The 14,237-nt window shown below is 37.8% G+C and overlaps 1 protein-coding gene and 1 pseudogene across 6 annotated transcripts in view; both read left to right on the top strand.

Annotated features, from left to right (window-relative positions):
* The first annotated feature begins 313 nt into the window (after positions 1-313).
* The window catches only part of LOC142526781 (uncharacterized), a 49,012-nt gene continuing 35,088 nt past the window's right edge, over positions 314-14,237 (top strand). For 2 of the 6 annotated variants that reach the window (XM_075631365.1, XM_075631368.1), the window contains exons 1-3: positions 323-610; positions 9,089-9,232; positions 9,312-9,446. In XM_075631365.1, coding sequence (XP_075487480.1) covers positions 530-610; positions 9,089-9,232; positions 9,312-9,446 — 360 coding nt within the window. In that variant the 5' untranslated portion in view covers positions 323-529. Of the gene's footprint in view, positions 611-9,088; positions 9,233-9,311; positions 9,447-14,237 lie in introns of all 6 variants that reach the window. The other 4 variants (XM_075631369.1, XM_075631366.1, XR_012815350.1 and 1 more) reach the window with 3 other exon arrangements.
* The window catches only part of LOC142526782 (reticulon-like protein B4), a 41,562-nt pseudogene continuing 41,539 nt past the window's right edge, over positions 14,215-14,237 (top strand).

Consider the following 14,237-nt stretch of genomic DNA (forward strand, 5'->3'; position numbering starts at 1 on the left):
GATCTAGAAATAAAATCGTGCATAATACAACACATATTTAAACAAGGGCACGTTAATGAACTAAATCGCATTCATCATTTATCTTTTTTTATAATTTTTAGTATGCTCGGGTCAAGGTTCGAATCCGAGCTTTATTTGTTTTCTTCGTCCTAATTATAGAACTCTATTAAAGCAAATGTTCGAATTCTAAATCGAATCAATACAATTTTAATATACTTAAATAGATAATATAATATTAATATTAATACTAAAAAGTATCATCAAAACTTGTAGACGACTTGCTAGATATCAAATAAATTGATTAGGCTCAAATTCAGCTTGAAAGAATTTTGAAAATCGAAAATTCCATATATAAATCGAAAAATTGAGTTACAACTGATCGGACGTGAATTCCAAGCCCAGCCCAAATATTAAAATCGAAATTCCCCTCAATGGCATTATTACATGAACACATGTTGCCAGCAGACCTGCCTCAGCTCACACTGGAGGGTCGTTCGTAATCGGAGTTCAATCTCGGGATTCCGGTGAAATGGATGCCGGAAATTCTTCGGAGTGGCTTCCTCCGGGCTTTGCTGAGAAAACTGAGGTGAAAAACGGGAGGATCGTCAAGGTAATTTGTTTTTTTACTTCATTTTGTACAGCTCTCGGACGAATCCGATCTGTGGAGTGTTTTGCTCTTTTATTCCATCTATTGTTTCTCGGTAAGCTTGGTTTTTTGTATCGGGTATGATAGTTCATTTGATAGATCAAACTGGTGGTGTAACGGGTGTGATTATGATTTGCGGCATATATAACCTAAAAATGGTCAATTGGCACCTTTTTTCTCTTTAAGATTTAAGATGACATGGAGATCCCCTGGTGTGAAATGACCAGATTAGAGATAGGTGTTGGTTGTTTGAGAATTGAGCGTAATTAATCGTTTCTTATTGTTTCTTATTATTCTGCTGCTAGGTGTGAAATAACACTGCATAGTGTTGTTTTCTAGTTGTTGGGCATCAGGTATATGCTTTCTTGTGTTGGAATTTGGGTCAAGAACGTTACATAATAAAAACTGAACTTCTATAATTCAAATATCTCATTAAACAATAGAATGATATTTTTTGTGTTTAACACGAATCGATTAATTTACAAAACACAAGAATGAAGCCTATCCCATTACATCATTGTGCTTTATTCCATGCTAAATCCTCATCTATATTAAATGGATTTTATCTTGTTTTATCGTTGCTAACCTAATCTTCTTTGGTCTTAATCTTCCTTGGTTAGTGTGCGTAATTGTCGTGGTCTCTCATCGCATAACTGCATATCTGGGACATTTATTGGTCGCCTAAGTACATGTCCATACCATCTTAATTGCGCATCTTTAAGTTTCTCCTCAATAGGTGCAAACCCAACTTTCTATCCAATGTTCTTATTGCTTATCTTGTTTATCCTCGTATGTTTGAACGTCCACCTTAACATCCTCATCTCGGCAACTCTCATCTCTAGCTCTGTTCGTAGCCCAACATTCAGCTTCATATAACATATCAGGTCTAATTGTCATTTTGTAAAACTTCTTTTTAAGCCTTAGAGGTACCTTCGATCACAGAGAACACCTAATGCACGCCTCCATTCCAACTATACTGCTTGTATTTTATTTAATACATTTCTATCCATGCCTCCATCCTCTGCAAAAAAAACAATTCTAATTCTAAATACTTATGCCAGTGTTCTAAAAAGCGCGACTAACGTGAAGAGAAAGCTTTAATTTAGGTAAAAACGTGAAGAAAACGTTCAACCTAAGGTTGAGCACTTGAGCCCATGAAATGCCATTAAACATGAGTTTTTTAGATAAAATTTTAAGTTAACTTTTAATATTGAATTTTGAGTTAACTTTTATTTAATTTTATATTTTTGATAAAAGATGTTAAAATATAATTATAAATATTAAATATTTGATAATAAAAAAAATTTAAACAAAAGAATTTTAAAGGCACCAAAATATTGTTTATTTTTACTAGTGATAGAAAAATATTCTTAAATTTATACATTTTATTCTTAAATTGTGTTATTGAATCAATTGATGGACTTAATATAATAAAAATTAGGATAAAAACTAAAACATTTTTCACGCTTACTCTCCTACTAAACCCGCTTAAGCTTGTAAAGCTTGAACCTTGACTGTGACACTTCGTCAAGGCTTGCGCTTTTTAGAGTCTTGCTTAAAACTCACTTATATGTAACTTTTCATCTCCTATCGTCTGCTACTGCCAAACTTAAATTCCATATATTCTGTATTTACTATACTAAGCTCAAAACCTTTCACTTCCAATGTTACTTGCCAAGATTCATGTTTAGTATTTACTTGTTCACGTGTCTCATCTTTCAAGACAGTGTCACCTACAATCAACATGCACCATGGTATTGTTTCTAGGATGTGTTCAGTGAATTCTTCCATGACTAGTTTAAAGAGATAAGGTCTTACATTTGATCTTTGATGTAATCCTATCTTTATATGAAATTCTTTGTTTAGTCGTCTGAAGTCTTCACTCTTGTCATTGCATCCATATCTTTATTTGCTTCAATATATGCTACTTCAACACCTTTCTTTTCTACAATTTTCATCATAATTTCCATCCGGACTTTGTCATAAGCTTTATGTAGATCTGAATACCACGTGTAAGTCTTTTCCCAGTACTTTTCAATTAGTTGTCCGAGAAGTTTTACAGCTTCTTTTTCTACCTTCGAGGCATGAAACATGCTTTATAAATTATTCAATGTTGAATCTCTACTAGTTATATACTTCAAACCTCCAAGCCTTCTTGGTGTCACTTGTAACTCATTGTAGTATTGACCACGAGGGCATTCATAAAACAATTATTGTGGACGTTGATGAATAAACTTGTGAATATCACAATATATTCGCAAATAATTCTAGTGTTGGAATTTAATTGGAATTCTTCTTTTGAGTTTCATCAAAATTGTTCTTTTGAAGAGTTTTACCTCAATAGAGATCGTTCCTAATGGATATTCCTATGCCTATCTAGCACAAGTCAACAAATGCCATTTGTACGTGCGTTGCCATGTGTTTTTGACAGTACAAATCTAATTAATTTTCTTTTCCACTATAGTCCTGATAACTTATAACTCTTTATCCTTGGTGCGAATTCTTATTCGAGCCACCAAAGAAATCTGATTGGACTTAGTTCGATTAAATTCCAATAATCAACTTTGACCAATCAAATAATTTATTAATTTCATTCTATTATACTAGAATGTGATTGCACTCTCTATTTAATTAGAACTACTGAAGCCAATAATCAATATATTGTCCTATGATTGATCGATCCAATATCTTGAACGTAATCGTGTGACATATCTCGAAGAGAATGCTAATAGAATGAAGTTTTAAAATTTCAATGTGCATTGAATTTGGAATTCCAAATATCATGCTTATAGCATTCATTTTCCCAAGGGGATCGGGTCACGTGTCTACAAATGATCGCCATTTGGTTTTATCCTCGTTGTGTGGGGTGCAATTGCTTACTAATCTATACGGAATGAGATGCATGATGCCTAATTTATTTCTCGCCTTCACTTTGTGCTTATGATAGTTACTGATGTTTATATCGAGCCATAATTATGGGAAAATTAAAATAATAGTTGAAGCAAAAAAATCCGAAATACGCAAAATCATTGGTACATTGGACACATATTTGATCAAATTGCTTTTGGAACTGTATCCGTTGGTCATGCTGCAATCATTTATCATCTCCGGAACTTAAGCATTTCTTGTTTATTTCTGGGTAATTAATAACTATTGAGTTAAAGATAGGAAAAGAAAAATACGATTTTATAGCATTATAAAGTTTTTTTTTTCAAATTATTTTACGTTCTTTAGTTTTTTCTCTTCCATTTTCATATTTCGATGTAGGTTTTCATCCGCAACCTGTCCTGCCATAACCCACAACCTGCGCGGGCTCAACCCGATTTGCCCTCCTCCAAATGGGTTGAGATTTCCCCAACTCAGCCCGCCCCATTTTTATTACGGGGCGGGTAGACTCGGCGGGCCCAGCCCAACTCAACAACTCTAGTTCATTTGATTTGTTTCCTTCCTCCCATTTATAACGTGGTATAATGTCAAAGGAAACATTTAATGTAAGTTTTAATACGTGAGATTTGGGAGAGGGAATCTCTTATTTCCACTGAATAATAAAATGAAGTACAAAGCTGAATAAATAGGCTAGGCTAACAAACTAATCTACCCAAATATTTAAAATACAAGGATGAGATAAAAGATATAACCATCAAACAAATCAACCGATATGATTCTACCAACTAATAAAAGATCCTAATCTAATCTGATCTTAATCTTCAACACTCCCCCTCAAGTTGGGTGGTAAATGTTGATCATACCCAACTTGGATACCAAGTTTTCAAAGATTGGTCGGTACAAGGCCTTAGTTAGGATGTCTGCAACTTGTGTGTGGCTGGGGACGTAACAGATTTTCAGTGTCCCTTTCTCGAGCTTTTCACTTATGAAATGACGATCGATTTCAACATGTTTAGTTCGATCATGGTGGACTGGATTCTTGGCAATACTTATTGCTGCTTGATTGTCACACTTTAGTTCGATCACTTGATGTCCTCCTACTTTCAGTTCTGCTAATAACCGTTGTAGCCATATTCCTTCACACGTACCATTGGCCAAGGACCGAAATTCGGCTTCTGCACTGCTCCTTGCTACCACAGATTGTTTCTTGCTCCGCCATGTTACAAGGTTTCCCCATATGAATGAGCAATACCCAGATGTGGATCGTCTGTCAGTGGAAGATCCTGCCCAATCAGCGTCACTGTATATCTGTATATCTCTTAGAGCTGTCTTCTGAAAACATAGTCCCTTTCCAGGTGATCCTTTGAGGTACTTTAATATACGAAAAACAGCATTCTTCAGTCGGATTGTTCATGAATTGGCTAACAACACTTACAACAAATCCAATGTCAGGCCTTGTGTGTGATAGGTATATCAGTTTACCTACTAATCTTTGGTATCGTCCTTTGTCGATCATTGGACTTTCCTCATTCTTTCCAAGTTTTATATTTGGATCCATAGGAGTATCAACAGGCTTGCATCCCAACATCCCAGTTTCTTTCAGTAGATCAAGGACATACTTTCTTTGAGAAATAAAAATCCCATGTTTTGATCTGGCCACTTCCATCCCCAAGAAGTATTTCAACTGCCCTAGATCCTTCATCTCGAATTCTTTTGAGAGTAGTTGCTTGACTTGAGTGATGTCTTCTTCATGGTTCCCAGTAATTATAATATCGTCAATATATACGATGATAACAGAGATCCTGTCTGGGTTGGAGAGCTTGACAAACATAGTGTGGTCTGATTGGCACTGTATGTATCCACTTTCTTTCAATATTTTCGTGAATTTGTGGAACCAGGTTCTCGGAGACTGCTTTAAACCATAAAGAGATTTCTTTAACCGATAGACTTGATTAGCCGTTGTCTTATCTTCGAATCCAGGTGGGATACACATATATATCTCCTCTTCCAAATCCCCATTTAAGAAGGCATTTTTGACATCAAGTTGATATAGGGGCCAGTCTAGATTTGCAGCAATAGATAGAAGAACACGAACCGTATTTAACATGGCGACATGAGCAAATGTCTCCTGATAATCAATCCCATATGTCTGAGTAAACCCTTTGGCTACTAGTCTAGCTTTGTATCGTTCAACACTCCCATCAGCCTTATGTTTGATTGTGAAAATCCACTTGCAACCAACAGTCCGTTTTCCAGGAGGGAGATCTGTGATCTGCCAAGTGTTATTTTTCTCAAGAGCATGTATTTCGTCAAAAACTGCTGCCCTCCATTGTGGATGTTCCAGGGCTTCAGTGATGTTTGATGGGACCTGTACTTGGTCTAAATTCACAATAAAAGCTCGATATGCAGGAGACAATAGATCAAGAGAGACAAAATTGCTGATAGGATATTGAGTGCATGATCTGATTCCTTTTCTTAATGCAATAGGTCTATCATCGATATCATGGGAGTTGATAATTGACGTACCATGATTGTTTTCCAGAGGATCTGGGATCGAGGGAGTGCTCTTGGTTTGCTGATTGTGTGGTTGGTCTTGAGGAGAATTCCTACGAGTGTACACATGATCAAATGGAAAGATTTGGGAATGATTTGGTGGAAGGATTTGGGAATGATTTGGTGGTTGGGAATGATTTGGTGGGATAACGTCTACACCATCAGTATGTATGGGATCCAGATTCTGAAGGTCATAAAGGTCATGGCCGTGAATTCCTTGCTCCCCCTGAGCTGAGGAAGATGGAAAAAACGGATCAGACTCATGGAAGGTTACATCCATGGTGTTGTAGAATTTTCTTGTGGTCGGAGAATAACATTTGTACCCCTTTTGATTGGAAGAGTATCCTAAGAAGATGCATTTTAATGAGCGTGGGTCAAGCTTGCTTCTATGTTGGGAATGTATATGCACAAATGAGACACACCCAAAGACACGTAATGGGAGATTGTGAATTAGGTGTGAGTTAGGATAGCTGCTGAGAAGAGATTGAATGGGAGTTTGGAACTTAAGGACTCTAGAAGGCATTCGATTTATGAGATATGTGGCTGTGAGGACAACATCACCCCAGAAGTGATGGGGAACATTATGCGTGAATAGTAAAAAACGAGCTACCTCAAGGAGGTGTCGGTTTTTTCTTTCAGCGACACCATTTTGTTGAAGTGTGTCAACGCAGGAGCTTTGATGAATAATTCCCTGAGTGGTTAGGTAGTCTCCAAAAACAGTGTTAAAGAAATCTCGAGCCCGATCAGTTCGTAAAATTTGGATATTGGTGGAGAATTGTGTCTGTATCATGGTGGAGAATGTTTTGAAAATTGTAGACGTCTCACTTTTGTCTTTCATGAGAAAAACCCATGACAGACGAGTATGATCGTCAACAAACAGTAGAAACCACCGAGTACCCGTAATGTTTTTTATACGAGAAGGACCCCAAATATCGCTATGTATTAGGGAAAAGGGTTTTGATGGTGTGTATGTATGTGGTGTGAACGATGTGCGAGTGTGTTTTGAAAACTGACAAACATCACAATAAGGCAAATGAGAAGTTTTGTTGTTTACTAATGATGGAAATAGTTTCTTGAGATACAAAAAATTTGGATGACCTAGACGATAGTGCCATAACAAAAATTCGTTATTCCTAATGGATTGGACTGCGGAAGTATGGTGGTCAGGGGCATTGGAAGATGACTCTACGGGCGGCTTCATCGTGAATAGGTAGAGACCAGCACAACACTTAGCATTGCCAATCGTCCTCCCCGATTCCAGGTCCTGAAAAACACATGAGTCAGTCGAAAAAATGGTCGAGCAATGTAAGTTCTTGTTGAAAGCACTGACAGACAGCAAATTACAATGAAGTGCAGGAACGAACAAGACATTATGTAAGCATAATTCTGGGGATAACCAAATTGAACCCGAACCCAGAACTTTTGTACAAGAACCATCTGCCACTCGAACTGATTTAGAGACTCGTGAGGGGCTGTATGAGGTGAACATCTGTAATTGGCTGCACATATGGTCTGAAGAACCAGAATCTACTATCCAGTAGCTAGATAAATTAGTCTGGGAAATAAGGGTGAGGGGAATATCACCTGGGATTGCTGTACTACCCGTTCCGATGACTGAGGATGGCATCACATGCTGGGAGAATAATTTCTGTAGCGCCTCCAACTGTTCCTTGGTGAAAGGCGCTGCTATGGGAGGAGTCGGTTCAGAAACCACCGCTGTGAGCGCGGGGATCTCTGGCTGGCTTCCAATCAGGTGGTTTCCCATGTATCTTCCAGCAACTCTCGATGTTGTGAGTTGGTTTCTTGCAATATTCACACCAAGGACGTCCTGGAATCATTTTTCCTTTTGTGTTGCTTGAAGACTGCCCTTGATGAAGTCCTTGGGGGGCTGTAACATTACTAGTTGGAAAGCTATTTTGGCGTTGAACGACCAGTGCAGAGTTATCAGATGACTGAGGAGATGAGCCCAGCATCACCTTGCGTCGGCTTTCCTCCTGGCGAACCACTGAGAAAGTAGCACGGAGGTTCGGCAGGGGGTTTGTGCTAAGGATTCTGCCCCGGACGTCATCGAAGTTGTTGTTGAGACCCATGAGGAACTTGAAGACTCGTTTGTTTTCAATAAATGATCTGAACACCTTTTCGTCTTTGGAGCATTTCCAATCATGTGTCTCTGTCAAGTCAATGGTTTGCCAATTGCGGGTAAGAAAAGAGAAATACTCAGTCACTGTGGAGTCTTCTTGTCGCAGATCATGAACCGCCGATTCGATTGCAAAGAGTTCAGCCGTATTGTCGCGGCAGGAGAAGGATTCACGGGCAGCCTCCCAAACCTCCGAGGCAGAGGGATAAAGGAGAAAATTCTCCCCGATCTCAGGAATCATGGAATTGATTAACCATGCCATCACTTGGTTGTTTTCAGCCTTCCATGTTTTGTAGTTTGGATCGGTGGTTTCGGGCTGTGATGAGGAACCCGTGAGAAGCTCTTCTTTCCCTCGGCCGCATATGTACATGAATACAGATTGTGACCAAGGTAAGAAATTCTTGCCATTAAGTTTATGGCAAGTGATTGAAAGGGGTGATGCGTCGCTTGTGATTTGAGGAGCGGGTGAAGAGGTTGTGATTTGAGAGGTGGAGGCCATCCCGGATTGCGTCCCGTATTTTGTCATGGATCGGCTGCCAGTGACTCTGATACCATGTAAGTTTTAATACGTGAGATTTGGGAGAGGGAATCTCTTATTTCCACTGAATAATAAAATGAAGTACAAAGCTGAATAAATAGGCTACTGAAACCCTAAGGCTAACAAACTAATCTACCCAAATATTTAAAATACAAGGATGAGATAAAAGATATAACCATCAAACAAATCAACCGATATGATTCTACCAACTAATAAAAGATCCTAATCTAATCTGATCTTAATCTTCAACATTTAATTGCTCGTGGAAAAATGATAGAATCTCGACAAACCCACAAGAACTCATATTTTTTGTGTCTGATTGATGTAGTACTACTACAATGTCACCACTGGTGTAAAGTATCACTCCAAGAAGGATGTCATACATTGTGCTACTGAAGATTTTTTCCGTGATGCTCCTCAAAAGACAAACTTTGATGATAATGGGGATTCCTCTGACAATAAATTTGATGCTGTGAGTCTGCTGGATAATTATCATATTAATATTTTTCTGTATGTTGCCCATTAACATAGTTTGATTCTCCTGTTCACAGATATCTCCTAAATGGTTACCCGATGGATGGAGAATGGAGGAAAAAATACGAAAGAATGGTTCAAGTGCTGGATCTACTTACAAGGTATGTAACTGTGTAGAAGGAGTAAGTTCAAGTGCTGGATCTACTTACAAGGTATGTAACTGTGTAGAAGGAGTAATGTCAATGCTTTATGGCAAAGTTTCAAGCTGGTGAATCTTCACTTTATTTTATTGCGTCTTTTTTGTATGTTGTGAATTGATTAGTAAGCTACGATCCCACGAACAGAGCACACTTTCTCAAAATTTGGCAGATAATTAAAAGGAAAATTCCGAGAAGCTTGAGTGAATGCCTAATATGTACAACTATCATTCTTTTTTAAAACATTTTTTTTATATAAGAAATGATATTATATTGATTAATAAAAATAATTTAAAAAGCGAATCAGAGGTCCATATAAAACGAAGTGAGATCCATAGTCAAAATAGATTAACATAATACCAGACCCCAATTTTTATACAAATCTGAGACCAAAGACGATTTGAACTGTACAATCCTCGAACTCCAGCATGAAACCTTGAATTTTATCTTGTCCCAACTCTCCTGAATCAAATCTTCTCGATCTTGAAAGATTCTTCTATTCCTCTCCATCCACAAGGACCGGCTCAAACATTGTACCACCATATTCCGAAAAATTCTTCCCTTCTTCCCCAAATCCCATCCGAGATATGTTTCGAATAAATCCCAAGTTGATCTTGGAGATAACCTGAATCAAGCCGAACTCCGCCAAAGCTTTAAGCAAATGACAAAGTGAAAAAGGACAATGGATGATCAAATGGTCCCGAGTCTCCTCCTCTCACCGACATAATACACCAATTTGGACAAAGAGAACAAGAAGAAAACTTTTTTTGCAACATCTCAAACCAATGTAATTTCCTAGGCACTCCAATCCACGAGAATACTTGCACCTCGGATGGAATGGGACCTTTATAAGTTGCTGATAAAGAGAAAAAAAAGATAACTAGAATCTGAAAAGAAAGACTCGAAGAAATATTTTACTGAAAATTGCACTGAAGAATCCCAAACCCACTCATTCTTGTCTTCTGCAGTCTGTACCTTCGATCAATCTGACCCTAACTAACTACTCGATCAAAAAACCTAACTCAATTGCTTTCTCATTCTTGAGACACCGCTTAAAAAAATTATAAGAAAAAGTAGAAGGGTTGGATGAAGAATTGAATTGTGCAAAGTAAGAAATATGATGATTACGGACCTCGAAATATGGAATAAAGATGGGTAAAGATCATGAAAAAATGAATTCTCCTACCATCTATCTTCCCAAAACCTTATCTTATCTCCCCTCTTGACCACCGATCTCATTGATAAAAAGAAAAACCGGATAGATAGCGGAGATAAATTTCTAAGGACTTTTGAGGACAACACTTCTTGGAATAACCGCGTCCCACCCATTATTTGTGTCCTAATATTTGCTGAACACAATTTTTATCCGGAATTACTCCCCTTCACTAGAAAATCCCCACCATTATTTCTCTAGTAAATCCTTGTTCCTCAAACAAATATTGCCAATACCAAAACCCAGGGATGTAATCGAGTCGAGCCGAGCCGAACTCTTGAATGTTTGAGCTTGGTTCGTTTATAATCGAACCGAGCTCGAGCTTTATTTAACGAATATATGCATGGCTCACGAGCTTATTTAAGCCTTTATCGAGTCTAAACAAGCTTAATAAATATGAATTATACATTAAATTTTCATTATATTAATTAAAAAGTAAATTATATATTTAAAGAAAAATATATTATTCTTATTAAAATTTGTAAATTTATTTTAATAAATAAATTTAATAGATTTTTCTATATATTTTTTAAATAATATGCAAAATCAATAAATCAAATATCAAAACTATTATTTTTTCATCTAAAAGATTACTCATGAACTTACCAACGAACATGTTCACGAGCTAACGAGCCGAATACTGTAAAGCTTGAGTTTGGTTTGTTTATCTTAACGAGCCTCATTAAACGAGCTCAAACGAGCTTTTATCGAATCGAGCTTCGAATAGCTCACAAACGGTTTGGTTCGTTTACATCCCTACCAAAACCCCTTCGCTTCTTTGGTCTGCAAACTTGATCTCAAGTCACCCTGTGACCATGGTGATCCCCATCCGCTCCATCCCACAAAAAATCTCTCATTATCTTCTCCATGGCTTCTGCTAAACCTCGGGGTACCCTAAAAATGGACATGAAAAACATTGGCAACGCCTTCGACACTGCTGAAATCAAAGTCAATCTTCCACCTCTGGATAAGAAAGCAAGAAAACATTCTTCCAACTTGCCAACTTATTAACCATCTTAAAAAGGATTTGCTCCCAAAAAGAAACCCTTCAGAGGATTCCAGCCCAAAGGAACCCCCAAGTATCTTATGGGTCACGACTCCTTCCCACAACCAATTTCACAAGCTTAACATGTTCACATCTTCTGCTTCGCAATTGATCTCCAATAAAACGCTTTTTTCCAAATTTTGTCTTCAAACCCGACATCTCACAGAAAGAGTGTAAAATCTCAGTCAGAAATCTCATATGACTCTCGTTCTTCACAAAAGTAGTTCATCATCCGCCAACTGAATATGGGATATATCCACCCTCTCTATTTGCTTCCCAACCCCTACAAAGGTCCATCTTCTTTGTCTTGTCAGCCAATTGCCCAACACATTGACCTCCAAATTAAAGAGGAAGGGTGATAGTGGATCTCCTTGCCTAAGTCCTTTTTCACCATTGAATTTACCCCGAGGCCTGCCATTAATAAGAATCGAGAAATATATACTTGAAATGCATTCTTTAATCCATTTCTATCATCGCTCCCCAAAACCTTTCTTGAGAAACATAAAATCCAAGAAGCTCCAATCAACATTATCAAAAGCTTTCTCAAACCTGACCTTAAAAACCCATCCATTACTCTTCTTCAGCATATATTACTCCACCAACTCATTTGCAACTAGATAACAGTCTAGAGTTTGTCTACCCTCAATAAAGATATTATGAGAATCTGTGTCTGAGATAGGTATTATCTTCTTTAATCTTAGTGACAAAACTTTAATAATGATTTTGTAAGGACCAATGACTAGATTTATGGGCTGAAATCCTTAATTTGATCCTATTCTTGTTTTCTTGGTATCAAACAAATATAGGTCCTATTGATTATTCCATTGATAATTCCCCTTTCAAAAAATTCACTAAACACCTTCGTCAAATCCCCTTTGATTGTATCCCACCAATGTTGGTAAACTGCCATTGTGAACCCATCTGGGCTAGGTTCTTTTGTTTCATCATGTCAAAGACTGCTCTGTTAATCTCTTCCTCGGAAAAATATTTCTCCTAACCTGTCCTAGAAACACTGTCAATGGCGCTCCATTCCACTCATATTCCCCACCCCGTCAGTTTTACTATATTAATTTTGGAAGAACTCTATTAGATGAAGCTCAATCTGTTCTATGTCTGAAATAATTGATCCATCAACCCTTTCCAATTTATTGATGATAGTTATGCTCCTTCGCGAATTGAGTAGCGAGTGAAAATATTTTGTATTGCAATCCCTTCCCTGACCCATTTAACCTTAGCCTTTTGACTGATTATTTGGTTCTTTTTACAGATTAAATCTTATGAGGGACATGTAGCTTATCTTTTCTCATTTGCCAAAATGATCGATCCCTGACCTTAACTCTCCTTCTCGTCCACCTCACGAATCTTCTTTTCAATCTCCACACTCGACACTTGTAAATTTCCAAAGACCTCTCCATTCCACTTCGTAATATCCGTTTTTAAAACCATAAGCTTCCTCATGAATTTATATCCTTCCCAACCCTGAAGATCTTTTTTGTTCCACCAATTTGCAAATCTTTCTTAAAATTCTTATGCTCCAACCACACATTCTCAAATCTGAAAGGAGACGGACCCCAAATACCTTTAGAAGTGTCCAGAATCAAGGGGAAGTGATCCGATGTATTTCTGGGTAAGACCGGTTGTCGATGATATGGAAAATAATGCAGGCGCCCCACTGAGAGCATAAATCTATCGAGTCTACAGAAAATGAGAGATGCTCTCAAATTAGACCAAGTGAACTTTGCATTCCGAAGAGGTGAATCTCACTACTCCAACTCCCTAACCAGAGAATCAAAGCAAAGCATATTGCTAGTCAAGGAAATATTGTTCATTTTCTCACTAAGAGATCTGACCACGTTGAAGTCCCCCCACTACACACCAAAGCTCACCACATCTCACTCTTAATCCAGCCAAGTAATCCCAAATAGCTTGTCCGTCCCTCGGTTTACATGGCCCATAAACAGCTGAAAACCACCATTTGGTAACGTTATCATTTTCAACTTTTATGGATACTGAGAAGTGAGAACTCTCCTATCAGACTATCCTTAACCAACACCGATCTGGTATCCCATATTACCAAAATACCCCGTGATCTTCCAATAGATGGTAACACTAACAATTCCACAAATCTAGGGTTCCAAATGCTTGATACAAAACTCCTATCTACCCCCGTCTTTCAATCTCTTGAACAACTAAGATGTCCGGCTTTTTTTTCGCCCAACCGCTTGTATCAATCCCCTACGTCTACTTTAATCCAATCCCCTTAAATTCCAAGATAGGATCTTCATTTACCACTTCAGGGCCCCTATGAATCATCACTTTCTTGTAATTTATCCCAAAGTCCAATCGATTTAACTCCTTGTTTTTAGAAGTCTTCGATCCATTCCATTTTAAAGTTACTAGCGGCACTTTCTCCACCTCCAACCGAGATAGACAATTATCATAGACAGCCAATTGCTACCTCTGAACACTCTGAATCGCTTTCACCCCTTGATTTAGATTCACACCATCCTCTTCTAGATATTTTTTTACTCGAATCCTCCGGATTTTC

This window comes from Primulina tabacum, chromosome 15 (genome assembly GCF_025594145.1).
Source record: "Primulina tabacum isolate GXHZ01 chromosome 15, ASM2559414v2, whole genome shotgun sequence".
In the NCBI taxonomy this organism is placed as follows: Eukaryota; Viridiplantae; Streptophyta; class Magnoliopsida; order Lamiales; family Gesneriaceae; genus Primulina; species Primulina tabacum.